Source organism: Bactrocera latifrons, unplaced genomic scaffold, assembly GCF_001853355.1.
Source record: "Bactrocera latifrons isolate USDA-ARS-PBARC rearing strain unplaced genomic scaffold, ASM185335v1 scaffold_128, whole genome shotgun sequence".
Lineage (NCBI taxonomy): Eukaryota > Metazoa > Arthropoda > Insecta > Diptera > Tephritidae > Bactrocera > Bactrocera latifrons.
In genome coordinates this window covers 361,675-387,285 of record NW_017534719.1, presented here as the reverse complement: position 1 = coordinate 387,285, position 25,611 = coordinate 361,675, and the positions used below count along the sequence as shown (strand labels likewise).

General features: G+C 32.9%; 8 protein-coding genes and 1 long non-coding RNA gene across 14 annotated transcripts in view; 3 read left to right on the top strand and 6 right to left on the bottom strand.

Annotated features, from left to right (window-relative positions):
• Positions 1-549: 549 nt before the first annotated feature.
• On the bottom strand, positions 550-1,584 carry LOC108978823. 2 transcript variants are annotated; one of them, XR_001994137.1, is made up of 3 exons: positions 1,335-1,584; positions 1,107-1,170; positions 550-1,039 (listed from the first exon to the last, which is right to left on the bottom strand). It is a non-coding gene; the product is annotated as an uncharacterized LOC108978823 (long non-coding RNA). The 2 variants fall into 2 exon arrangements; XR_001994136.1 differs by lacking the exon at positions 1,335-1,584 and having other exon boundaries at positions 550-914; positions 992-1,039; positions 1,107-1,275.
• Positions 1,585-2,266: 682 nt separating this feature from the next.
• On the top strand, positions 2,267-3,633 carry LOC108978862 (thymidylate synthase). Its single transcript, XM_018949366.1, has 2 exons — positions 2,267-2,504; positions 2,558-3,633. The coding sequence occupies exons 1-2, from the start codon at positions 2,408-2,410 to the stop codon at positions 3,367-3,369; spliced, it is 909 nt and encodes a 302-aa protein (XP_018804911.1). The 5' UTR covers positions 2,267-2,407; the 3' UTR covers positions 3,370-3,633.
• Positions 3,634-3,801: 168 nt separating this feature from the next.
• Positions 3,802-5,092, bottom strand: LOC108978863 (coiled-coil domain-containing protein 34-like). The gene is made up of 3 exons (XM_018949367.1): positions 4,870-5,092; positions 4,544-4,792; positions 3,802-4,481 (listed from the first exon to the last, which is right to left on the bottom strand). Exons 1-3 carry the CDS (start codon positions 5,028-5,030, stop codon positions 4,001-4,003), a joined length of 891 nt encoding a protein of 296 aa, XP_018804912.1. The 5' UTR covers positions 5,031-5,092; the 3' UTR covers positions 3,802-4,000.
• A 134-nt stretch (positions 5,093-5,226) lies between these two features.
• LOC108978864 (mediator of RNA polymerase II transcription subunit 8) lies at positions 5,227-6,499 on the bottom strand. Its single transcript, XM_018949369.1, has 3 exons — positions 6,208-6,499; positions 5,809-6,151; positions 5,227-5,749 (listed from the first exon to the last, which is right to left on the bottom strand). Exons 1-3 carry the CDS (start codon positions 6,370-6,372, stop codon positions 5,499-5,501), a joined length of 759 nt encoding a protein of 252 aa, XP_018804914.1. The 5' UTR covers positions 6,373-6,499; the 3' UTR covers positions 5,227-5,498.
• A 3,187-nt stretch (positions 6,500-9,686) lies between these two features.
• On the bottom strand, positions 9,687-14,139 carry LOC108978805 (glutathione S-transferase theta-1). The gene is made up of 4 exons (XM_018949261.1): positions 13,842-14,139; positions 11,212-11,498; positions 10,232-10,367; positions 9,687-10,118 (listed from the first exon to the last, which is right to left on the bottom strand). The coding sequence occupies exons 1-4, from the start codon at positions 13,954-13,956 to the stop codon at positions 9,952-9,954; spliced, it is 705 nt and encodes a 234-aa protein (XP_018804806.1). The 5' UTR covers positions 13,957-14,139; the 3' UTR covers positions 9,687-9,951.
• A 1,068-nt stretch (positions 14,140-15,207) lies between these two features.
• Positions 15,208-20,678, bottom strand: LOC108978859 (kinesin-like protein Nod). Of its 2 annotated transcripts, none has more exons than XM_018949361.1 (12): positions 20,606-20,678; positions 20,158-20,330; positions 19,918-20,103; positions 19,676-19,862; positions 19,230-19,601; positions 19,020-19,174; positions 16,905-17,116; positions 16,647-16,838; positions 16,249-16,576; positions 15,567-16,189; positions 15,430-15,514; positions 15,208-15,370 (listed from the first exon to the last, which is right to left on the bottom strand). In XM_018949361.1, the coding sequence occupies exons 1-12, from the start codon at positions 20,616-20,618 to the stop codon at positions 15,350-15,352; spliced, it is 2,547 nt and encodes an 848-aa protein (XP_018804906.1). In that variant the 5' UTR covers positions 20,619-20,678; the 3' UTR covers positions 15,208-15,349. The 2 variants fall into 2 exon arrangements, with proteins under 2 accessions (XP_018804906.1, XP_018804907.1); XM_018949362.1 differs by lacking the exon at positions 20,606-20,678 and adding an exon at positions 20,467-20,572 and having other exon boundaries at positions 15,209-15,370.
• Positions 17,163-19,045, top strand: LOC108978860. 2 transcript variants are annotated; one of them, XM_018949364.1, is made up of 4 exons: positions 17,163-17,795; positions 17,854-18,375; positions 18,440-18,612; positions 18,677-19,045. In XM_018949364.1, exons 1-4 carry the CDS (start codon positions 17,487-17,489, stop codon positions 18,957-18,959), a joined length of 1,287 nt encoding a protein of 428 aa, XP_018804909.1. In that variant the 5' UTR covers positions 17,163-17,486; the 3' UTR covers positions 18,960-19,045. The 2 variants fall into 2 exon arrangements, with proteins under 2 accessions (XP_018804909.1, XP_018804908.1); XM_018949363.1 differs by having other exon boundaries at positions 18,665-19,045.
• A 982-nt stretch (positions 20,679-21,660) lies between the features above and the next one.
• Positions 21,661-23,037, bottom strand: LOC108978861. The gene is made up of 3 exons (XM_018949365.1): positions 22,888-23,037; positions 22,508-22,805; positions 21,661-22,444 (listed from the first exon to the last, which is right to left on the bottom strand). The coding sequence occupies exons 1-3, from the start codon at positions 22,931-22,933 to the stop codon at positions 22,432-22,434; spliced, it is 357 nt and encodes a 118-aa protein (XP_018804910.1). The 5' UTR covers positions 22,934-23,037; the 3' UTR covers positions 21,661-22,431.
• A 1,282-nt stretch (positions 23,038-24,319) lies between these two features.
• The window catches only part of LOC108978836, a 20,378-nt gene continuing 19,086 nt past the window's right edge, over positions 24,320-25,611 (top strand). For 2 of the 3 annotated variants that reach the window (XM_018949324.1, XM_018949321.1), the window contains exon 1: positions 24,320-24,429. The gene's annotated coding sequence lies outside the window, so the exon portion shown is untranslated. Of the gene's footprint in view, positions 24,430-24,907; positions 25,188-25,611 lie in introns of those variants that run through there. The other variant, XM_018949322.1, reaches the window with a different exon arrangement.

Sequence of the window (25,611 nt, the reverse complement as noted above, 5' to 3'; positions counted from 1 at the left end):
ATAGTAAAACTTACTTGAAAACTTTGTGTGGGGTAACGATAAGTGTAGTTTCAATCAAAGCCACTCCATAAATAAAGTATGTAAGTACGTGCCGTAATGCATATGGGCGCTATCATTTGCAATGCAAAGACAACTCACTCACCCGGTCTCACGGCGGCGCGATGCGGCGTGCATGGTGTGTATGAAGGGTCACTCCCGGACTTCTCGCACCTTTTGATTTCGGACATATTTATTGTGGATGAATCTCGTGATGAGCTGTATGAGATATACGACGACATTGACATAGTTCATCAAAGAGACAGCAGCTGCACTGGTCATACGTATGGATGTCGCAAAAAGAAGAAACGGCTGGCGTGCTTTTGTTAACTCACCTATAATCGCGTAAGCGGTGTCAACGCCAGTAAAGAAAAAGAAACATATACATCTGTCTTCAAGGGTTGGTGACTCATGATTCAGTTTTTTTCAAATTTCATATTAAAAAGGCTGACATTAGTCCAAACAGTTACATCGTTTATTTTTAATTTAATAACAATAATATTCGAGGCGACTATATCAAGGACTTGAAAGCCAGGAATCGGGAGTTTGACCTCTCCCAGCCTTGCATATCTCCCGTAATGGCTGATTTACACACAACTTTTGCTGGGCTCTCCTTTGGATATTTGCTTTAACGAAAAAGTTCGATGTACATACACATTTGTATCAGTTCGTTCACATTGAGGCAACGCAACGTAAAGTGAAGCAAAATATTGAGCACTTGTCAACTTTTTACGCTTGCCCAGTAGCCGACACCATTTTTATTAGACAAGTATTGAAAAAAACGTTCAATCTTAAATACCCATTGCTTTCTTCACTTCGTTGTTAAAATATTAATTGCCAACAAAGTGTGGATTCTTGGATTTAACTATAATAATATTCTTATCAGAGGTTTTGGAAATAAAAACAGATTTGTTAAGATGTTGCCATTGGAAACCGTGATTTCGTTTTTACAAACCTAATGATTTTAACTAGCTGTTAGTTTGTCTCTTCCACATCGAAACTGCTGTTTGCAAAAAACATTTGTTTTTAATTCATAGTAAATATTTCAATTTCAAAAAATTTATATTTACCATTTAAAATATTAGAAGAAGGCATTTAAGAGACCATTCAAATCCATTTGAAGTTCCTGGTAGACTGTAATATATTATCAATTTCACATGTTATAAATTTTTCGTTTTAAAATTACATTTCAAAGTGTGAATTCGATTTTCAAAACATGTCTTTTCATATTAAAGTCACATAAAAAATGTTGGGTTTCTGGAACAAGCAAATTCGATTTTAAAATTCTTCCTTCCTACCTTCGGTGCAAAGATCACCTCGCTGTCCTCCATGGTTCAGGGATAGAACAAGATGAACAAGGTAGGACAGTAGAACGTCCCCTTGTTGCTGAAGCTCTGGAAAGATGACATCCACCCCCGCAGAATTCAATTTTGAAAACGAAGTCGTGGCCCACCTGACTGAGTCCGCAGTAAACAGTTGTCTTGCGACTACCCAATCTATGCGAATTACAAAGCTTATAGCCCTGAGAGACGAGCAAAATTAATGCGCCTTAAGCAACGCTAATGCGTATTGAAATTTTATGGTGATAGACGGCAGACTGGTGCATTTAGACAGCTGATTGTGATTTTTTTTATTTATTTAAAAAAAGTGAAATGAAAATGATTAAGAGAAATTATTAATAGAAATTTTTTTATTTTTGGAAAATCAATATAAATTTAACGAAAAAATTCGTTCAAAGATAATAGAGGGAAATTAAAAGCAATAATTGCTTGTAATGCGAAAAAAGTGTGCGGGAAAGTTAAGAATATTGGAAAAATGGATAGCAAAATAGTTGTTTATTTTCTGCGATCTAAAAAAAAATATTGAAATTTGATTTGTTAATATATGTACTTGCTCATAATTTAGATAGCAATATAAAACTACTTACCTCTGATACTGTAAACGCAAAGGAGGCAGCAGACTTTAAGCGACACCTGTCAAAAAATAGCAAAAATCGTCCATGTTTTAATAACCCATTCACAATAGCAACAAAACAATAATTTTGCAGTGCTGAATCGATATACAAGCCAACCTAACATTTCATAAGCCAATATAATTATGTTGGCTAAATTTCCATTTAAAAAAACTCGTCCATAGTAAATATGAATATCAAAAAATGTTTTGTAAATTTTGCTACAATTTAGTAAAATCAAAATTTATTTATTTTACATAAATGTACTTCGGAAACCCTGGAAGGTTGTATGCGCCAAAATTTTTGTAATCGCGCCTGCAGTCTTGTTTATTTTACCCTTTTTTGGTAGATCGTTATTAAAGAGTTAAAAGGTCACGATTCCATCGAATTTGATATATCAATTATTACAAAGGTATTAAAATGAGCGGTGACTCCAGTAAACTGAATCAGTGTGCTTCTGAAATAAATGAGGACGAGCAACAATATTTGGACCTTATTCAAAGAATAATTACTAAAGGTAAATTGAGTCCACTTTCTTACCTAAACAATAATTCAGTCTGATTATTGCAGGCGTGGATCGATCGGATCGAACTGGTGTTGGTACACGATCAGTTTTTGGTGCCCAAATGCGCTTCGATCTCCGAAATAGTTTTCCATTACTAACTACAAAGCGAGTATTTTGGCGTGCTGTCGCCGAAGAATTGCTATGGTTTGTTCATGGTAAAACAGACGCTAAAATACTTCAAGAAAAAAATATTCACATATGGGACGGAAACAGTAATAGGGAGTTCTTAGACAAATGCGGGTTTTCTGATAGGGAGGAAGGTGATCTAGGCCCAGTTTATGGTTTTCAGTGGCGTCATTTTGGGGCCAAGTACAGAAACTGCAAGGACAGTTACAAAGATGAGGGTATAGATCAACTTCAGCAAGTAATTGACACTATCAGAAATAATCCAAATGATCGACGTATTATAATGTCTGCTTGGAATCCTGTCGATATCCCTCAAATGGCGCTACCACCTTGTCATTGTCTTGCACAATTTTTTGTTGCCAATGGAGAGTTATCTTGTCAATTATACCAACGCAGTGCCGATATGGGATTGGGTGTACCATTTAATATTGCCTCGTACGCTTTGCTTACCTATATGATTGCTCATATTACTGATCTCCGACCAGGGGATTTCGTCCACACTTTGGGCGATGCACATGTCTATAATAATCATATTGAAGCATTAAAAGAACAGTTAACGCGAGAACCTCGGGCGTTTCCAAAATTACTTATTAAGCGTGAGTTAAAATGCATTGAAGACTTCACGTTTAAGGACTTCGAACTTATTGACTACAATCCGTATCCAAAAATTTCAATGGAAATGGCTGTTTAATACAATCTGTATCCAAAAATTTCAATGGAAATGGCTCTTTTAATACAAACATTTAACTATATTCCTATGTATAAAAGTGTATCTGAAATTACTGATTTGCCAATTTTATTACATACAAAATCCGAATAAGTGTAAGTTAGCCAACTAGCGTTTACATAGATTCACTAAAACATTTTTTATGGACAATAAACCTGAAAGGCGATGTAAAATTAATATATAAAAGTAAAATCGAAGTAAAGCATATCAAATGGCTCTCACTGTAAATACGTTTTTACTGTTCTTAGTTACTTAAATCTTTGGTTCTGTAATTGTTCCATTTTATTTTCCTCACAAAAAAAAAGGTTTTAATTTGACTAAAATTTCTTTAAGAGGTTCCCAGATTCTGCAGCGACAAAACAAAAAAAAATAGTTCAAATAATATAACACGGGAAATAATAGATATACTTTTCACGTACAGTCCGACGAAATGTACGATATGCAATTTATAAATGAATATACACATAATACCACATCACAAAATTTGGTAGCTCTAGAACATTTCAACTTCCACGTATTTCATTGAAGTTGATATGTAAACACTATTGAATTACAAATTAATTAAATAAAAGCAGTGATATTTCAACACAAAGTGTCAATCTTCCTCTATTGGAATTGTACTTTGCCACTCGTTGGGATTAACGAAAATATCGGATATAGTCCCACGCAACGTGAATATCCCTCTATTAAGTGGCACCGGTCGAGGCTTCTTGTCCACCTCAGCTAACCATTTCTTCCATGCCTCAGCGGCCATTTGCCGTCGCTGTTCTTCCATAACCCGACGTCGTTCTTCTTCTTTTTTCTTAATATTACGACGTTGTTCCTCCTCTATTTGTTTTGTGCGTTCCCAAGCTTCCAGTTTAGCTTGTGTTTCTTCATCGATAATTTGAGATTTTGATGATTTTTCTTCCAGTTCAACATGTGTTTTGATTATTTCATGCGAACGAGTTTGGCGTGATTTTGTTTTCAACCACTGTTGAAACTTTTCTTCTGAAAGGCGTTTTCTTGCTTCTTGTTCCTTGCGTTTCTGCTCTTCAGCCTTCCGGCGACGCGCAGCTTCATCAGAAATAAGTTTCCTATCAAAGCGACAATAAAAAATATGTAAAATTAATTTTATAAATTACTAAGATATCGAGACCTTTTGGCAGATAACCATGTTTCATATGCTAAGTCCGGTTTTAAAACAATTTTAGCTGCTTCGCAGTGTTTGCGATAAGAGAAGGTGTAATCACGTGTAGTAGGATAGTTATCTTCCGACTGTAAATCCAAAGGTGGCACAATATCGCTCTGATTTTCCGATGTCGGCAGTAGTTTACTCTCATCATTTATACTACTAGTCTCACTTTGATCTGGTGTTTTTTCAATAAAAGCTGCAGGATTTATATATCTAAAAATTATGAGCAAACTCACATTCATATTTAAATACTTCTCCTTTTTGTGGAAACAATTTTCACGAATTAATACCTTACGCTAGCCTTTGTCTCGCAACTTCGAGAACTTAAATTGACGCGAGACGTGTTAGTGCTGGTGCTGCTTGCACTCAAGGAAATCGCCAAGCTACGCGCTGAATGGCGACGTTCTATTTCGTTACCATTGTCGTCCACCCGGGTGGTGTAAAAAGCCATGACAATAAAGTTCCAACAGGTTTATATATTACTTTACCGTAAACGTAGATACCAGGAACCGTTTTCAAAAATATATATATATTTTAAAATATATGTTTTTGTTTTTGTAGAGTTATTTGGATCAAAATTTGGACAGAAAAATATTCACAAAAAATGAATTAAAATGGAAATAGATATGTTAATAAGCGCTTTGAAATATAATTTTGAGTGTGTTGGAATAGGTTACCCATATTTTAATAGTTTTCCGAAACAGAGTTTACCTAACCACAGTAGTGATTTCGTTTTCAACAACCATACATGTATAATATAAGAAAAATTTTGACATTAAATATAGTTGCTGTTCGTACAATAGACAGCTTTAGGTTATCAGAATTGACTCGGCTGGTAAGTTTAAGTAGTGGCCTAAACATACTGGTTGTATACAATCTTCATAGTATGTTTATCTCTTAAGACTTAATAAGTTATTAACTATCGCGTAAATTGATGAACTTGCATGGCCGGCTTAATATTTGTTTTAATGCCTGAAGGAGCTTTATTTATTTGACCGACTCCACCAGGACTGACAGAAGTCATAGGTGCAGAAGCGCGCAGTGGGGGTACCATCATATTGGCCGAACCTGTTGCTACATTTAATGAAACATTTGCTTTCAATCCTTTGCCCATTCCAACCGCAGACACCAACGCATGAGTATCTGCCATACTGCTTGTTTGTTGAATTCCTTAAAAATAACCAATACGTTACTTTTACTTCAAAAGAAAGTTTATGTCGGTTTCAAACCTGCTCTGGTGGATGATTCAATCTCCCATTCCTCGCGAGCTTTGCACACCATATCTAGTACGTGAGATACGACTTTATTGTATTGTGTAACCTGTTTCATGGCAACTTCTGCAGTTAAATTAGCAGCTTTTTGTTCTCCTTGAATTAACTTTTGTTCAGTAAGGGGGTCCGGTTTCGTACGCAAATAATCTGGTACAATATCATGTGAAAATACAGGAACACGTCCCTGTGTAAGATTTATCAACGACTCGTCACGATCTTGTGATAGCATTAATGGAAGAACAGTCCGATTACGTAGCGGTGGGCATACTTCTTTAGCCAGGATTTTTGATAACCCTGTCAACTGAAGATAATTTATTAAAATGTTACTCGTGTTCTTATAATCTTATAATTATTTACATGACTGGATATTATGGCGAAATTATCAAGAAAAGTTGGCCAGTTAATTATTTCATACTCAGTCTCAAGCTTTTGTATCATCCCACCAATGGACATTTTTAAGTCATTTAGTCTACTTAATATAGCATCTAATGTCATTTCCATTTGTTTTTCTTCACGCTGCATTTTAGAAATTGCGAAGCCGTAACCCTAAATGTAATATAACTAAATAAAAAACGATGGACTTTACTATCCTGTTAAAATTGAAAAACAAAATATTCAACTAAAGCATTTCGATTAAATTCATATCGATTATCATCACTGGGCATCTCGACAGGCAATAGATGTTGTCTGGAAAACCGTATTGCTAGCAATATTGCCAAGGGGTTGTAACATTTGTCTTAATACCTATCTTACCATTTATTGAGAAGTATTGAATGACCCAACAACGAGGTACGTTCGTTCTTCCAAAGTCGAGCGGTTAATTGAAATGTACTTTTTACAATTATAATATAAATTTATTGTAACAGCATTTTTGGCACGATTCCGATTACTTTGGTGGAGAGGTAAAAAACCCGAATTTCAGTATAAATGGGGTATGTGCGGATAGGGGAGCTTCTCTAGAAGAGGAATCTCCAAATATTATCAAAAAATAATTAATATTTTTTAAAATATTCAAATTTAAAAGATAAAAAATTTGCACCAAAAACACTTGGTATTTCTGTATCACTAAATTTTTCTACGTTTTTTACCTTGTATATTTATATATACACTCTAAGCATTGAAATATATACTTATGTATACATATGCTGTCTCTTATACACATCTAGATGTGTATAAGAGACAGATATAATATTATTATATAATTTTACTAATACTTATTTGCTTAATAAATTGAAAAAAATAATATCCATATGCAGGAATGAAGAAATTTTTGCGAAAAAGAGGAATTTCAACGAAGTGCTCTATCATCACATGGTAGTGATCCATGTCGTCGTAATCAAACGAGTGTAAAATGTAATTTTTAAAATAAAGATTCTTTAGGTAAAAAACCTGCTATAAAATGTGGATTTATTTAAAAGTTTATAGTGGAATTTAATTAATTTGAAGTGAAAAATGTGAATAAAGGTCGAACATGCGTAAACTAAACGTTTGCAGTACCTAGAACCTATATATTTTGTAATCAGGAGAACTTCTCCTTTCCAACGGTACCTGCAAATCGCGGCGCCAAAGAAATCAGAATTGTGCCACATTTTTAAGAATCTATATATTTGTCTCCATTTAGACAATAAATTCTTTTTCTCCGCATTTTTAATTAACTTTTGTAATTTTTTTCGATTGGATTATTGTATGCATACAAGCCCATAAATTACATTACTTTTTATTAAAATTCAAAAAAAAAATACTTCTTAACAGGCTCTCGAAGTCTATTTTTCAAACTTCAGCGTCACAGCTGCTTTTATTTAGGTATACGCCATACAAGATCTATGGACATGAGGTGTTTTTAACAGTAATTTGCCGCTGCCTCTTTTATTTTGGGATTTTTATTTAGACATCGCGCGTTAAGAGAATTTTCAGGAAAATTGCAATTTCTTCGTTTTCAARCTTTACTTATGAAAGCGCTGTCAAAATCGAATTTGCAACCAGGGATAAAGGGATTTTTAGGATTTTTATTTAGACATCGCGCGTTAAGAGAATTTTCAGGAAAATTGCAATTTCTTCGTTTTCAARCTTTACTTATGAAAGCGCTGTCAAAATCGAATTTGCAACCAGGGATAAAGGGATGATCAACTTTTCCCACAACAACTGATTCTACGCACCGGAATTGACCCGGATGAGAGAAAACAGACTGCTTACCTCCCAACGTTACGATCGACCACAACATGTGCGGAAAAAAAGAGCCCGAAATGCGTGGGTGTAAAGAACTTTACAAGCTGGCCGACTAGGGTAATGCTGACTGATTCCTAGAGCATACTGAAATTATGGAGGGAACACTTCTTCAGCTTGCCTACCCGTCTGAAGAACAACAAAGCGGCGGAAGTCGATGGATTTCCGGCCGGGCTATTCAAACACGACGGTGGAGACTGATAAGAAGCTTGCATCAGCTTCTTATGGTCATACGAAAGATTGCCCAAATATTGTAATTTAAATATGCTCTGCCAAGTACCGTGGGATAAGCCTCCCCAACATCGCATATAAGGTTATATGGAACGTATTGTGTGAAAGATTAAAACTAATTGGATCTATCAGTGTGGCTTTAGACCTGAAAAACCAACAACCACCAGATATTCACCATTCGCTCGTTTCGTTGAGCAATACCAAAATCTCCTTCAGGATCCCGCGCCTTTAGTTTTGCTTTCTCTAGACTGGATAAGGAATAAAAGCAAATGTGTCTGGTGGTGAACGAGGGCAAAACGAAATATAACAGTCTTCGCGGCTAGGCTCCCACGTCACTGTTGACAGACATAACTTCGAAGTTGTATATAATTTCGTCTATCTTGGAATCAGCATCAATACCAACAACAAGGTCAGCCTCGAAATCCAACGCCGCATACCTCTTGCCAAAAAGTGCTACTTCGGACTAAGTAGGCAATTGAGATGTAAAATCCTTTCTCGACGAACAAAAACAAAAATCTATAAGTCACTCATCATCCCCGTCCTGCTATATGGTGCAGAGGTACGGACGATGACAACATCTGATGAGTCGACGTTGCGAGTTCTCGAAAGAAAAGTTCTACGAAAGATTTATGGTCCTTTCCGCGTTGACCATTTCGAATTTCTATGGAACCATGAGCTGTATGAGATATATAACGACATTGACATAGTTTAGCGAAGTAAAAGACAGCGGAGGAAGAGGAAGACCTCCACTTCGTTGAAAAGACCAGGTGGATGTTATTTCGCTAATCTAACCCCGTTTAGATCGATCCGATGATCAACTTACTCCAGAGTAAGAGCGTTGTTTTTTTATAGCAATTCCACTATAGAGCAGACAAAATAATAATTTCTTGGCATTTAAATTAAAGACGTTTTCTTAATCAAGTCCTCTCATAGAAAAATTGAAAACTTGGCGAGATATATTCTCCGAATTTGGAATGAGTGATTGACTGAGACAATGGAGCAATCTCCGAAGAAATTATTCAGATAGGATAATTATAGCTGCCATATAAACTGACCGATCCAAACCAAGTTCTTGTGAGGGATCTTTTGCATCTGCGGAGGGAATTATAGCTTCGGTGTAACAGTAGTTAGTTTTTTCTTCTTTTAAATAAGTATCTTTAGCATTTCTAACATAAGTGTTTGTCTGAAAAATTACCTCAATAATTTTTAAGAGTTATAAATTTTGTTGTTAAAGCAACATGGGCTTAGAATGAACCCAGTATTTGGCATATATCTACAGCGAAAAATTATCTCGGGCCGATATATATGATGATGTATATCATATATCAAAAATTAGTTTAAACTCCAATTGTTTTTTAGCTTATTAATGTTATTCGCCAGAGTTAAATATTTATATATTTATATTGTTTATTTTAGACCATAATAACTTAACAACAAGTATAATGTTATGCTTATAGTTATGGTTATTCCAAGTATAAGTATATTCCTTATTTTCTATTACTAATGATAACGTTTAATTAACAAGTCGGTCCACGACTAGCATCAGAATTGTAACAAAAATATTAAAATACAAATTTAATTGCATTTAACAAAATTTATGTAGTCTAAACAATATGTGTATATGTGGCCTTCATATACTAGCTTTATTTATTGTTCAAGATACATGACTTCCGGTATCTTTTTTTCTGCAGTTCTTAATTTGTTATCAAATTCAATTGCTACTTTCTTATAATACGGTCCCAACTCTTCCCTTACTCTGTCATACCATTTACCCAACTTTGGATGATGATTGAAAGGATCGAATCCTATGAATTCTGCAAAAGGTAGAATGGTGATTTCTTGATGTTAATGAATACAAACTTACATACATGTAAGCATACATATATATTTGTGATAAAAAATATTTTGATTTTGAGAAATAACTTACTTGGTTGATCGATTTCGCAAATTGCCATCACATCAGCATAAGAAATGTTTTCACCAATTACAAACTTGTTTTTATTTAGAAAGTGGTTTTCAAAGTTCTTCAAATTTTGATTTAGACATTCTGTTAAGACACTGATCTACAAATAACATAAAAAAGGAGAATATGAGTATAATATTCTTATGATTAATCTTAAATGATTATGATGACAAGACGAGTTCGAAATTCCTATATTAGGTACCTATATGAGAGATAGAGGCAGTATTGAGCCGACTTTGTCTATTTTCTTGACAATACCACACATCGCTAACCAAAATTGATGCTATCTAAGTTTTATTAAGGTATCTCACATAATATACTCTCACTAATATATGGGGTAAAAAGTTAACCCGATGTTAGATATTTAGCCGGAAGTTGGAAAATCTTTCCATTAGTTATATGGGGACTAAGAGAATTATTGGTCCGATTCATCCCATTTTTTACATACGACCATTTTAATCAGAAAGAACTTCTCTCAGTGTTTTATAATAATCTCAGATTCGCAATAGGAAGCAGTACCTGGAGTCATGAACAGTTTTGGGCCAATTTGGATAGTTATTGTAGCTTAAGTGTTTTAGAAGATATATATATTAAAGAATTGCGTTTTGTGGACGTGGCGGCGGTCCGATTACGCCCATTTACGAATGCGACCTTAAAAACACGGGTACAAATTTCATTAGGATATCTCAATTTTTACTCAATCATCATTATGGAATATAAGTATATTTACATATATAGTTTTAGTTGATATAAACAATATTAGGTAAACAAAACTACTATACTCTGCAGCAAAATGTTGCAAGAAAATAATCAACAGGCAGAAGAATGGCGGAAATCTGTTGTATGTATATAATATATAGCAGTTGTTCAGCAAATCACTAAATATTCTATAACGGACAGACCATTTTACATATGTAATTAGGTTCATACATACGTTAACGTACATTTTTGTCGTCAGGAGATGCCTTGTTTAAAATAGGTGAAAGCCACTTTTGTTGAAAGTAATTACCGCATGCCATTGCGGTATTACGCTGTTGCCATTCAAGGAATTCATCGATACGACTGCGACCATAATTGCGTCGTGGATACCAGTGCTCCGGTACAATTTTTTCCCGATTTAGATGTCGAAATATAGTTATACTCCCAACCAAAGATAAGTTCTCATCATTTATTACAGGCAAGCACTTGAATTGACTTACTTTGTCACGAAATTCGCCAGTTAAATGTTCACCTGCAACAAAAATAAAACAGTACTTAAAACTACTTGTTTTGGTGAGGATACATTGCTGAACTAATACAAATTATTTCTATGAGCCTGTTTAATGCAGGTTTAAGTTTTTACATATTTAGGAACAAGTGACAGAGATATGTATATACATTTGTGGGCATTCGGAGATAGAATTTATGAAGTGTAGTGTTATAAATAGCTTAACAAAAACTAAATTACTACTTTCTGCTAATGAAAATATATGTATGTATGGTGAGCTTATTTGACATTTCTTAAACGTACTCAAAAATTAATTGGATTGTTTACAACCCTGTCTTGAAGACTTTAACCCGCTAGAAATTTTATGGGCAGTAAAATCGACATTAACGATATAGTAAAACGGACCATAAACCGTTACACAATGTCCACTGCTAGCACTTTTGCATAATTTTCGATTATTGCAGAACTGCAACTTCAATCTACATTTCAGTGGTCATATACTTAACCTACTCTGATATCATTATACTATTTCGATTAAAGAAATTAACACTCGAGTACATTTATAAAATTCATAGACGTAAGTGGAACAATATTTATATGTATGTACATGGTGAAATAAACATGTGTATGTATGCAGGTATGTATGTTCGATTTGTTTACTTTTCGGCTAAAAATGTCAAATGAAAAGCTAATTTAATCTTGTTGATATTATAATTTATCAGTTCACGAGTTATTTGCGTGAGTTAAAATATACTTATGTGTACATATGTATATTAAATTTCATATATGTATGTACATTCATATGGGTGTGTTTAAGAATTTAAAAATTGATCTTAAGAGAATGAATGCATATTTAAATATATTTTGAAGTTTAAATCAGCGATAAGAAGTTATATTATTGGTATGCAACTAAACTGAGTATTAGTTGAAGAATTGATTAGAATAAAGTAGATAGAAAGAATAAAATTAACAAATTTCTTGAAATTTGATTATATTTCGAGATGTGGTTGACTTGAACAATAACTGGACAGATGCATGTATGTATATGTATGAAGTCACGTAGTCTTCACTCTGTGTCGATCATACATAAACATACATGCATATGTTATTTAAACATAAGCTGATTAAAAGAAATATTCATTCACACAAGTCAAAATCAACATGAGATAAATTTTATTTACTTAAATGTGTCAAATTTAGTTGACTACTTATGGATTTGTTATATTCAGCTATGCGCAGGTGGGATGGTTTCATACGATTTTATTATAACCACATTATACTTTGATCATTTGGAAAATTTATTTGTAATTATCTTTTGAATATGATCAACATAAAATGTATATATGTATATACATTTGCATATACGTAGTGTTTATATGCTGTTATAGATGAATGTGCAGTAAAAATCCACCAAAGAGTGTGTAATTCAGGAAGTTTTTTTTTCATATAATAGGTATATGTATGTACACATTTTCATAAGTAAATTATTTTTACATACGTATATAAGGTTGTGTTAGAATTTTTGCGAAAAGAATTTTTAATCTTTAACATAAAAAAACCGTTTATGTTTCTTTCATGAATTTCTTGTTTACAATTCGATAATTTTTTATGTTCTACAATTAATTCGAATTCAGTTATCACTCAAAAACATCAACATATCAAAAAAACATTAATTGAAATCTTTAAAAAAAATTTTTTTTAATCATAAAAACAGAACGAAACGGCTTATTTTGACAGTATGAATTATAGCACTTTTGAGAATTTTTTTTTTTTATACTTATGTACATATGTGTACATATACAACCTTTGAATCTTGTTCTGGTACATAAACAATATCAATATCAATTTAGCTTTTGCGAAATTTAAACAGATAAAAACTTATCTAATGCAATGTAAAATGACGTTATATTTTTTTAGGACCACCAACTGTATTCTGATCAACATTGTTAAAGTGCGCGATACATTATTTACCATAAGCAGAAACAGTTGCATTTTCTCAAATCCACTTTAATAAATACATATGTATATACAGCACATATTTATAAACAATACCTATACTAATGAAACTCTTGGTGACTAGAATAATACTATGACTTTTAGTTCTATTCGACAAAACAAATTTACATACACTCTAAAAACGTTTGCATTAGTTTTTAATGTATGCATATTGTATATATGTATATTATATACTAGGCAAATACTTTGTGTATTTTTTTTTTTTTTTTTTTTTGAATATTCATAATTTTAGGCCACATAAATAATCGACGAAAACGAACTGTATCACATTATACTCGTATTATTTAGTTCAAATATTAATGTAATAAATATTTCGTGTTATCGGCAATTAGTAGTATTTTTGTTGCTTGCCTTTAAGTATTGATATAGGTATCGCTTCGAAAGGTATTTTCGATGCTTCCAATAATATATATAATGCACGACTCGACTGATCCAAAAAACTAAAATAAAATTTTACTGGCTGCATTTTCGCCCTTTTTGGTTTCAAAGCAAAATTATTAGTAAACGCTTTATGCAAAACTAAACTAGAGGGCTTCAAGTTACTGTTTAACTTTTAATAATTCAACCTTTCCGTCTTTGATCGGTTTTTAAAGTAAACTGAGCTGCATTTGAAAGTGACAACTATTTAATAAGCGTCGGATGACTTTTAAACGGGCTACGCTGGCGCACCAGTATAAACGACCGCACGAGCAACGCAAAAAACGAAGTTAGCGGCACCTGCGAAAGCCGGCTGATCGAATGTTTTCATTTGTGTTTTCGTTTTGTTGTCGGTCTTATCTCTTCATTGCTTTTCCTTTGCAATCTTAAAGTATGTTGTTCATTCGCCAGATTATTTGCTTGGTTCACTACGCATAATAAATTATTGTGATAAAGTACAAATAACTAAAACGCTTACATATATACATGTATATGTATGTGTTTGTTTAAAAATGTATACGCACCAGCCCCCAAAGATATGCATACATACCATGTATGTAGACTTCATCGTTACAAATACTTATGACCTTTTTAATGTATTTTATATAAGGCTATGAGTAAAGCGCTCACTTTGCTGTCTGTGTTGGGTTGGGTAGCTGGTGACAATATGACAATATTAACTACAATTTGCATTTAATTGAGAACTTTAGTTAAATAAATCAACGTCTTCATTAATGTCCTTACTAAAAACACATCTGCATAAAATAAATGAATTTATATTTACAAACGAATAAGGTTATATAATATTTTATAATTTACTTTTTACGTGTGATTTTTTATCCGTATTTTAGAACGATAACAAAGTCTAGTTGTCAGTATACTAGTCATTATTGATATACGAGTTTTATATTTACTGGCGAATCAGCTCTCATTCACATGGCACACAGAGCAGATATTACTTATGGGTTTAATTTTTTGGCAATTCTTTCATATGGAATCTATAGACAGCATGAAGATTCATTGTAAATGCATGAAATTGCTTCACTTCCGAAATTCCGAAGTAAATAGTATGTTTCACAAGGCATTTGCAGAATAACGATTCGATTAGAGCTGTTCATACTATTCATACTCTCAAAACATCTAAAATACAAATGTTGGGATGCGTTACCTGAATCTAACAGACTCGTGTAAATACACAACAAGACTTAATGTGTTCAAAAACTGGGTACAAATTATAACTATAAAACCTCTAAAAATCCACCTGATAGATACATATGTACATAATAATCCACGTTTTTTTTTTTTTTTTGTACAATATTTTTAATTTAATACGAACATTTTATGAATATAATATTACAAAAAAACGTAATTAGTTACATTACTAAATAATATGAGATTTTAAATAAATATTGCTTTAAATGAAGAAAATGTCGGAAGTCGTTTTAATCAATGAGCAAATTAGCCTGTAAATCATGAATAATATATTATATTTTTGGCATAATTTTGCGTGTAATTTACGTACTTGCGCAAAACGTGTCCATGAGCTTCCACGCCATATTGTGAGTTTTTCAAGTTGTGATATATTTTTAAATTTTCCGTTCAATGTTCTGTAAATTCCTAGATAAATATTATAAATGGCATACTTAAAAGAATACATACCTCTGAGTTACCAATTGATATGCCGTTTTTTGACCTATCTGGGGCAGTACCTGCAATTCTTTCATAGAGCCAGAATTTAATAAATTTAGTACTGCCGCTCGATGTTTCAAAATATTCGATTTCTTTTCTTTTTCGTTGATGTGCGAACTTGACTTTTGCGGGTCAGTGCTAAAGTAACTCTCAATTATATTGTTGTTTAAGAACGATTTACGATGACTAGCATTGTTGTGTGATTTAGAGACTTGTTTGGTTCGTCCATTTCCATCCTTCTCTTTCCGTCTTTCAATATGTGACACATTTTTTTTTCGTGGCATTGAGCTTAGCGTTATCATAGAAGAAGCGTTTACTCTCTGCAATTCAGTTTGTTCCCCAATTTTCGAAATGCGACTAGAACGTCGTAATGCTTTATTAATACAACTTTGTCCTCTTAAATCATTAAATGAACTGTGTAATACCACTTCCCCCTTTACTGCAGAAATACGCTTAGATCGTCTTATTGCAGTTTTATAACGTTTAGCTTCTTCATCGATTTCCATTAATTTCGGAGACATCTGCTTTGCAGAACTATTTAATTCTTTATTAGGTGCAGATGGGACTTTGAAAACTGGACTACTTGTAGCAAACTAAAAACATATAAATATTCATTATAAGTATTAATAAACAATGTCGATATAAAAATTACCAGTTGACATTTAGGATCATTCCTTAAAAGAGAAGAATCTAACAATATTGACTCGGATCTATTTGCATCATCCGAAATTTTGGTATTTGATTTGACATTTTCTTTTAATACTTCTTGTATAATATACTTTAATTCATTACGGAGTGCAAGTGGAAGTGGTCCTGCACTAACTGAATCACCCGTACTTGGCCATGGAGTGGCCATGATTTCAGATCGATGTTGAATATTATCCCTATTTATATCTTTTAAAGTTTCCATTAATTGTGACATCTTGCTATCCATCACGTTTTCTATTTCTACCATACACTTTCGCACGACGGGACTGTAGCTATTATTGAACACAAAAATGGGTATATAGTATATACATATATTACATTCAACATTTAGAATATATATACCTTATGACTTTACTTGATTCGGTCCCATCATTCCCTACCACTGTTGATGATGACACATTCAAACTCATAATCGAAGCTCGAGAATCGAGGGATTTGTCCATTGTAATGGTTGATTCTCGATTGGTTTGTATCAATTTTGAGTGCACTATAGGAAGTTCAGAGACACAAGACTGAAAAAGACCTCTTTGCTCTCTAAAGATGTAAAATTTGTATTTAAAATGAAACATGAATTTTAAGTTATTGAATTAATTTACATACTTTTCCTTTTGCTTGGGTGTTAAACCAATTTCCGAACGGTTCAGTTTATCGGCATTAGCGTATCTTTTCAACTTGCTCGGAGTACAAAATGTGTTACTATGATAAATGGGTTTTAAAACCTTTATTCCCATGTTAATGGTATTTTTAGAAAATTGTGGCTTGGTAGGTACTGGTGTCATGACGGGTCTCTTTGGAGTTTTCAATCGATTTTTCTATAAGAGCAACAATATTGCATATGCAAGTAAATTAAATGAATTTCAATCGTAAATTTCCACTTCAACTGTAAACGCCCTTGTACTAATAACAAACCAAAGGAATAATAAAAACATGTATTACTACATATGTTCTACTTTAACTTTTTAATCTATTTTTCTCTCTACCTAGTAAAAGATGGCTGGCATGTGTATGAAGTTCGGCTGCGCAACTTTAGCCCTTCCTTACTTTTATGTTTGTTCATTTTGATATACTTAAGACCGCAAAATATGATATCAAATATTGTGGGTTGCAATAAGATGTGATCAATTATCGTGGCAAGGCATTTATATATTAAATCTGTAAGTGAAGTGTCAGATTTAGTTCAAAATGGATAACGCCAGTGCAAAAACGCGCAGACAAGAGTGTGACTATCCGAGCAGTAAAGTCCTGACGGCACTTCAACAGCTCTTGGAAAGACAATTTTCATCGAAATCGTTTACTTATGAACTGTTGCCAGCCACTAAAAAAGGTGAAAACTACATAGGAATTGTGTATCGCGTTTCAGTTAAATTAAATACAAGTTGCGGCGTTCGTCTTTCTAATATAATTCTTAAAATGGCACCAAGAAATTCCACAAGACGTAAGCAATTCTTTATCAGGCCCTGTTTTCTGAGGGAAGCTCTTGCTTATGAGGAGGTAGTACAAAATATTTTACAGAAAATAAATTAATTAAAAATTGTCTTATTTTTCTTAGTTCTTACCAATGATTGATAAATTTCAACGCAATAAAGGACTAGCGGAAGAATACTGCTTTCATGAGTATGCTAAGTGTCTTTACACTTCAACAGATGAATTCGAGGAAGTAGTATTTTTGGAGGACTTAAGTTTACAAGAGTTTGGGGTGTTTGACCGCTTCGATTATTTCCAATTTGAACATATTGCAATAGTAATGCGAACATATGCAAAATTACATGCAGTCTCTTTTGCCGTTAAGGACCAGCAGCCTAAAGCTTTAGATAAATTTCGAAAAATTGAAGACATTTTTCTGCAACACAAGGATGTTTCAAATTTAAATATTTATTTTGAGGGACTAAAAAGGACTGCGCTGGCATGTTTGGAACAGGAAAGTGATAAGTATAGGCAAATCGTGGGCGAATTTTTTAAGCGTCCATTTTTTGAAATTTTTTCGGATTTTATTGATGGTAACAAATACGAACCATATGCAGTATTATGTCATGGAGACTGCTGGAACAATAATTTAATGTTTAAAATGGAGGTAAATAATGTTTACGACAATTATCACAAAGATAAATAACTTATTCTAATGTGGGATATGAAAGGACACCGGTGTCGTCACAATGCGTTTGTTGGATTGGCAACTGTTGCGATACTCGTCTCCAATTAGCGATCTGATGTACTTTATTTTCACCTGTACTACAAGAAATTTCAGAAAAACTCATTACGGAGATGTTCTAAATGTTTACTATGAGGAATTAATTAGCCACATCAGCAGGTAGGACCAATTCTATTTTTTACTAGAAAGTTCTAGCAACCATAATAAAAAGTTTTCTACATAGACTTGGATCCAATCCATTTAAATTGTTTCCCCGAGAAAAATTCGACGAGGAATTAAAAAATAGAGGGGCTGTTGCTCTACTTTTTGCAATGATTGTGCTACCAATTATAACATTAAAAAGTGAAGATGTGCCCAACCTTGAAACTCTTAGCGAGCAGGCAGAAATTGGAAAACTGAAAAATTTAAAAGACTCTGGTCTTCTATGCGAAGGAAATTTACAGGAGTACAGCCAGCGAATGCGCGACGTTATCATTGATTGCATTAATTTTGGATATATACGTTAATGCTTCATTCAAAATCATTTTTAAATCTAAACTTATTTTATATTAATATAGAACAGTTACCTTTATATCTGTTACTATAAAATTTATGTGCGGTGAGTGTTTCAATTGTTTCACACTTTGGGCAAAACGAAGAGTTGATAAGGTCTCAGATAGATCTGAACGATGAGGACTAATGCAAGCCAAAAGTGTTAAATATGAGTTATCATTGAGCGAATCTGAAAAGTAATTATTATACAGTTATATACCTTATAGCGGTTTATTATATATTACCTTGTAAAACTGTAGTCAATACACTATCACGATATGGTACGACTTTATGCCCAAGCGCTTTAGCCTGTAAAACTTTACCAATAGATAAAAGACCTTGATTTATGTTGACTCCTTCTGACATCGCCATTCCTTGATGACCTGTTCTGCGCACACCCTCTGAACCAGCTAAATCTACTAAATTTAACCTGGTATTGAGAACACCATTTCCAGAAAAAGTATTTATATGAATTGTAAAAATTGCATGTGATCTTGAACTTTGTAAATTCATTTTGGTCGGTCTCACATGTCTATTCTTGTTACCGTGGAGTAGAACACTATAGCAATCTTCTAAAGATTTGAGAACCTTTCGAGTGCCACCCGTATATTTGTATCCTAAAATAAAGTAAAGTAAAGTAATATTTTCTAGTAGTTTTTTATATTTTAAACGCAATATTTTTTAAACTAACCTCGAGAAGAGATTGGATCCGTAGTTTTATCACTTAGCAAGTCAAAAACTTTTTCATTATATATTTCTATAAATGACGCGTTTAGCTCAATTGATCCTAAATGGCTTTCTGAAGTATTATTCAGAGATGTGCTTAGTATCTCTCTCAAACATCTTGGAATAATTCCTACAAACTCTGCGTCACAAGCCTGTAAAAGTTCATTGAATAAATCACGTTCAATAATCAGATATTGGCATACAGACGTTGGAATTAAGTCCCATCGAATAAGATTTACCAGTACCAGTTTGCCCATAAGCTAAAGCTGTACAATTGTAACCTTGTTTTACTTTTTCAACTAAGAAACTAACATCAAGGAATAACTGTTCCTGTGAAGCATTTGGGCCTAGAACCTTATCAAAAGTAAATGGTCTTCCGTCCGCAAAAAGTACCTAAGTGTAACAATTGATTAATAAATTTATTATATTTCTAATGAATATTCATACATTTGGAGTGCTTTCTAGGTATGAAATTACACTTGAAGAGTCCTCCTCTAATCCTTGTGCATCTCGTACTGGTCTTTCACGAACTATTATTCGCACGGCACCATTATCGCAATGAACATCAACATTTGACATGATTATTACGCACTTTTTATGTTTAACCTGTGTTATAAATGCTTAAAATACAAACTTTTAAAATATAGCCGCGTTATATGAATTCGAAATGTCAGAGGTGCATTGTAGGCATTATATATAAATTACAAAGCGATCACAGTACTTCTAAATATGTAAAATGAAACTAAAACCACTTACGCTGCAATTACACGATCAAGAACTTGCTTTCAACTTTATGACACAAACTACTTGTCAATATTGATTTATAAATCATTTAATATTTATTAGAACAAAAGAAATGAAACGCAAAACGAATTAATTTATTTATAAGACTTACATCCATTAAACATCTCGCGTCAACAGATGTTTCAAAAAATATATAATTCTTGGCTTCCATCACCCCCCAGCCCTGCCACTGCGTTATTTACGCAAAAGTTTATTGTATACTAGCTGTCAAATCTATTTTCATTGCCGTTGCCAATTTTTTATGTGGGTATATAATAATATAATAACGAACTGATCAGGCTATATTATCCGGTTGGAAGAGAACATTCCAGCTTAGAAGGTTTCCGATACATTACCCGCCCGTGGAAGCAGGGAAAAAGAAGACCTATCTGCAAATGGTATATCGATTTCACGCCAAATAGCGAAAAGAAGAAAACATGGGTACAGAGGAATAAAATACCACTAACACTAAAATTTAAAGCCAGTTGGAAAGCCAGAAATCACTATATCGAGTAGATTGATCTTAGAGAAAGGCCTAAACTTATTGTATTAACTTTTAACAATACTCAAGTATACTGATAGCAATTTTAGGCAGATAGTTCAAATATCGGCCATATATTCAGTTTAATCTCTGCAAGAATTGGAAGTTTGAAATTCTTATGTTAGGTATATGGGCGCTAGGGGTGGCAGTGACTAGATCTTATCCATTTTAGAAATAAGGGCGCTTTTTAAATTTCATTAAGATAACTTCATTATTGACCGCAAATCGGAAGTTCGAAAATAGTTTATTTGAGTAATAAGGGCTGAGGGAACTATTGACGTGATTTTTACCCATTTTTTACATTAGGGGACAATATCATATTTCATTAATATACATATATAAAAACTGATCGGTATTTTCTGTATAAGGTAGGATATAGACACTGAGGTCCACATATCCGAAATCCGTGGGTTTCAGAATTCATGATTCCCTTTTTAAATAATAACATACTTACCTTGTTTGATTTATATATCATAAAGTAAAGGAATGGAAACTCCTTCCATACCATTCATTTGATCACTGTAATACAATTGCCCTTATTATTTTTTTTTTCTCTTTTTTCTTTTACATATAAAAGTAACTGTTGTATATTGCCGATTGGCGTAAATTTGTTAAATAAACAAAAATAAATTTAAAATTGTGATATTTTATTAGTAAACGTGGTTTAACAATGTATTATTTCCTGAGGTATAAAATTACATGTCCAATTATTACCATAAGTCCTATGCAATACATCCTAATATCTAAGATGTGAAATTTAATGCTTTTGAGATATTTATTTAGTGAATTATTAAAAATAAGTTATAAAGGAAAAGGACGTAGTTATCAATCGATTTCATTACAATGTATGAGGAGATGCCAAACTGACTTGTTTTCAGAAACTTTGGGCGATTTAGTTTTGGTCTTTTCTGTGATTAATGCTTTAGACCTATTAGAGGCAGGGTCACGTCAACTTAAAATACTTTAAACCATAGATATCCATCCACACTTTAATGTCCTGTACCAAGATACTTTTTTTGTAAGTTGATATCTGACTAAGTTATAGCAACATATAGTGTCTCGATTATCGTCGCCGAATTTCGCCCATATGAACTACCAAACTTTTTTGGGGACCAAGTATCATGTGTGCTAAGTTTTATTAAAGTACCTAAATTTAACTTATCGCTAGAAAGAATGAACTATTTATTTCTCTCTACTACTAATTTATATTATATATACATATATATCTTGATTAGGTGACTATCAATACTGTTATATACCTATGTGTATAATGGATTGGTTATCTAACCCGGATTAAAACCTCTGAAATATGCAATGATGTAAAAAGTTAATATCGGGGGAAAAAATTAAAAATTCGGATGATCTTATGCGGTTCTACAGTAAAAGGTAGATATTTTTTATTGAATATTCCTGAAATAAAAAAGAAACATTTATAGCTTCGAGTTTCAATACATTACTTTCTACAGTACAAACCTGTCATGGTGATTATTTACGCTATCGGTATCATCTGGAAGTTTTTCAGTATTTTTTTCATTAAATCTTTGCATTTTTACCGTTGGTGTTCCTGTTGAAGGAGGTGGATGGAAGCCTACTGCGGATGTTTTTCCTTGCCCCAAACTTGTAGACACTATAGTTCTATTGACTGATATGGAACTAGATGTGCAATTCACTGGAAATGCTATCCTCCTATTGAGATTCAATCGATTACGTCCAGGTGGTTGAGTTACGTTATTCAAAAGGGGTGGATCATTCCAGCCAGGAGTAAGTGATCCTGAGTATAAAACCAATTCGCTAAATTATATTTGAAGTTATATTGTTTGAATATTTTGGACTTGTTTCTTGCCAATTGTTACCTGGAAAGGGTTTAGACTGGTGGTTAGCCGGTAATTTTTCCGCCATAAATGTTATTTTAAAAGTGCCAAATATCCAAAACTGTGAACAATCAGTGATATTTTCATTTAGTTTTCACTTTATCGGTTCAAAGTCAAATTATCGACTTTTAGTGATGGAATAATACTTTGCAATAAAAATAGCCAACAATTTGTTTTTTATCTTGCGGTAAATCGTTCTAACCGACAATTTGTTTTCGATGAGTTTTCACTGACACCTATCAATAGGGGGATTCTCTTGCTCTTGCCAGATTGCACGATGTCACAAAATGCAAAAATCCTATACCGAAAATGCAAGGCAAAGAGAATCTAGTGATATATGACGGCACGAAAATATACTTAGGTTTTGGTCTGACATATTTTACAGCCATTGCAAGTAATTTTATGCGTGTGGTTGTTGTTGTGCCGGTGCACCAAGAGGAAATATCTGCAATTCGTGCACCATGCAAGGGTTTTGCAAGAGCAAGAGAATACCCCCATTCTCTTTTCAACAATACTTATTGATATGTCATGTAGTGACTGTGCTTTAGACTCATCTCAAATCTATTTAAACGGTACAATCTATTCACACCAATTCAACTGAGTGACTGTATTAATTATTGTAGTTTTAGGGATTCGTAGTCTACAGTTGAATCCGTTCAAATGTTTATCAAATGTCATCATTTGGTGAGAGGCCACATCTTTTGACAATAACTGCTTTATAGTGGTAAAGAGCAATCGATTCCTTCCGCGCCCTTTCTTCAGTGGGCATATTAGTTACAACCCCGAGATACCTTAGACCCGGTATCCAAGATATCGCTACGTCATCTGCAGCCACGTTCCTCAAATTTTTCTATCCATGATCCAGATAAGAAGGGGGCGAATTACCATTGCGGGATTCGTACGTAAATTAGTTTCAGATAGATTTCTGAGTTCGGCCTTGGTAAGTCTCTGGTAAAACGTAAATTTACCGTGCGATTCTGTACTGTGATACGGTCTCAAGTCTAAAAAATTGAAATTTTAAGTTAGAGACAATTTTTGAGACTTGAGACGATTTTGCTATTCTGTAAGTGACAGTCATAAAATCTATTACATTTCATTATTCAGTGATGTTTTTACACTTGATTGAAAATAAATATTTCGATAATAAATATTAAATTATCTACAACATAGTCAAAAAATATAATTATGAATAAAAATATATGTTAAAATTTATATAAAATTGATTTATTTTTAACCTTTTCGTGCTTGAGTTGCTTTTAAATGCATAACTGCGCTCATATTGCCTATGATATAGTGGCAATAAAATTCTAAAGCTAGTTGGCAATAAAAAAAGCTTGTGTACACGCGACGTATAAACAGCATTTTAGTATATACATATGTAATGTACTTATTTTTTGTGAAGTGGACAGAATATATTATAATCATATCCCGTCAATTTAGTTGTGCCAAATAAACTCAATTAGTAAACATTGCTATTGTGTTAATTTATAAAAGTGAAAGCAGAAAACTATTTGCAGGGAAGAGGTAATTAATTTGGCTGAAAATACATTGACAAGAGTTAGTTTGATTGCAGTTTGTCGTATTTAACTGCGTCATTACTTTTTGAGTATTTTTAATATTATGTTTTGTCGTTTTTAAACATCATTTGTTTTTTGCTCTATGCTTTTACGTTTTTCGTTATTATATGTGCTACCAGATAAAATATTGACATACATACTTTAAAAATTAATTTATGGCGAATGAAAATACGATTTGGGAAAGTTAAGTTCTGTAACAAACTTTTTTAAAAATATTTTTAAATAAAAACTATTCCGAATTGTATATATAATAAATCTCTCCACTATTTTGCATTATTCATAACAAGTATGTCCCACAAAGCAAATAAAGAATATAAATGTATAAACATATTTATATAGTTTATTAACCAGCGATTATTTTAAAGCAATGTATATACATACATAGGTGTTTCCATTAACTCTGGAATAAAAAATATCGTAATTTTAAATGAAAAGTGAAAATATATTCTGGCCATATCAATTCGAAACGAATTCGAAAGTGCTTACTGCTTCATCTAGGAGTAGAGAAGAGAATCAAATACAAACAAAGGAAATGACGAACAGCGAATAGAGCAAGAAATATTCGATTTCGTAATTTTTCTTTGTTTGTGCACAACATCTGAGTTAAACGCAAACAAATACGAGACATTTTGATTTTTTTATTTCTTGATAAAAGTGTTAAAATCAGTTGGAATTCCAAACCAATATATTGACTAATTTCATAAGGTGAGTGATCTCTAAGTTTATGGTATAGAAAACTAAATATATTAAAACAATGTCGCAGTTAGAATTGTGTGGTAAACAAAAGTTTCTTTAGACCCAACTGAAAAATAGTAAAAAAAAACGTTTGTATAAAATTATATTAAAGCTAAAGCAGGCTAATTTTTTATTTACTACGGTACTAAGTTCACATAGTATAAATAAATGAGTGGACTAAACAATTATTGTAGTTTGATACATACAGTATGTGAAGTTAAATATACATATGTATATACACACATATAAAATTCCGATTATAATATTGATATGTACTATGGGGCACGATTACGATTACTTTGGCAGTAAAAAACCGAATTTCCGTATAAGTGGGGTATGTACGGATAGGGGAGATTCTCCAGAGAGGAATATCCAGAAATAATATAAAAATAAC

What these genes read in the sequence shown, in the direction of transcription:
- LOC108978862 (XM_018949366.1), top strand. Translation starts at nt 2,408, where the DNA reads ATGAGCGGTGACTCCAGTAAACTGAATCAGTGTGCTTCTGAAATAAAT. An exon ending in TCAAAGAATAATTACTAAAG is followed by an intron (nt 2,505 to 2,557) that starts GTAAATTGAGTC and finishes TGATTATTGCAG; the next exon opens with GCGTGGATCGATCGGATCGA.
- LOC108978863 (XM_018949367.1), bottom strand. Translation starts at nt 5,030, where the DNA reads ATGGCTTTTTACACCACCCGGGTGGACGACAATGGTAACGAAATAGAA. An exon ending in GAGACAAAGGCTAGCGTAAG is followed by an intron (nt 4,793 to 4,869) that starts GTATTAATTCGT and finishes CATAATTTTTAG; the next exon opens with ATATATAAATCCTGCAGCTT. An exon ending in ACATGGTTATCTGCCAAAAG is followed by an intron (nt 4,482 to 4,543) that starts GTCTCGATATCT and finishes TCGCTTTGATAG; the next exon opens with GAAACTTATTTCTGATGAAG.
- LOC108978864 (XM_018949369.1), bottom strand. Translation starts at nt 6,372, where the DNA reads ATGCAGCGTGAAGAAAAACAAATGGAAATGACATTAGATGCTATATTA. An exon ending in TCGCCATAATATCCAGTCAT is followed by an intron (nt 6,152 to 6,207) that starts GTAAATAATTAT and finishes AATTATCTTCAG; the next exon opens with TTGACAGGGTTATCAAAAAT. An exon ending in TGAATCATCCACCAGAGCAG is followed by an intron (nt 5,750 to 5,808) that starts GTTTGAAACCGA and finishes GTTATTTTTAAG; the next exon opens with GAATTCAACAAACAAGCAGT.
- LOC108978805 (XM_018949261.1), bottom strand. Translation starts at nt 13,956, where the DNA reads ATGCAGCCAGTAAAATTTTATTTTAGTTTTTTGGATCAGTCGAGTCGT. An exon ending in CATCTCCTGACGACAAAAAT is followed by an intron (nt 10,368 to 11,211) that starts GTACGTTAACGT and finishes TGTTATTTGTAG; the next exon opens with ATCAGTGTCTTAACAGAATG. An exon ending in TTGCGAAATCGATCAACCAA is followed by an intron (nt 10,119 to 10,231) that starts GTAAGTTATTTC and finishes TACCTTTTGCAG; the next exon opens with AATTCATAGGATTCGATCCT.
- LOC108978860 (XM_018949363.1), top strand. Translation starts at nt 17,487, where the DNA reads ATGGATAACGCCAGTGCAAAAACGCGCAGACAAGAGTGTGACTATCCG. An exon ending in ATTTAATGTTTAAAATGGAG is followed by an intron (nt 18,376 to 18,439) that starts GTAAATAATGTT and finishes GGGATATGAAAG; the next exon opens with GACACCGGTGTCGTCACAAT. An exon ending in TTAATTAGCCACATCAGCAG is followed by an intron (nt 18,613 to 18,664) that starts GTAGGACCAATT and finishes CATAATAAAAAG; the next exon opens with TTTTCTACATAGACTTGGAT.
- LOC108978859 (XM_018949361.1), bottom strand. An exon ending in ATTGACTACAGTTTTACAAG is followed by an intron (nt 19,175 to 19,229) that starts GTAATATATAAT and finishes ATTACTTTTCAG; the next exon opens with ATTCGCTCAATGATAACTCA. An exon ending in ATGATCCTAAATGTCAACTG is followed by an intron (nt 16,190 to 16,248) that starts GTAATTTTTATA and finishes ATATGTTTTTAG; the next exon opens with TTTGCTACAAGTAGTCCAGT.
- LOC108978861 (XM_018949365.1), bottom strand. Translation starts at nt 22,933, where the DNA reads ATGGCGGAAAAATTACCGGCTAACCACCAGTCTAAACCCTTTCCAG. An exon ending in CCAGTCTAAACCCTTTCCAG is followed by an intron (nt 22,806 to 22,887) that starts GTAACAATTGGC and finishes TTTTATACTCAG; the next exon opens with GATCACTTACTCCTGGCTGG.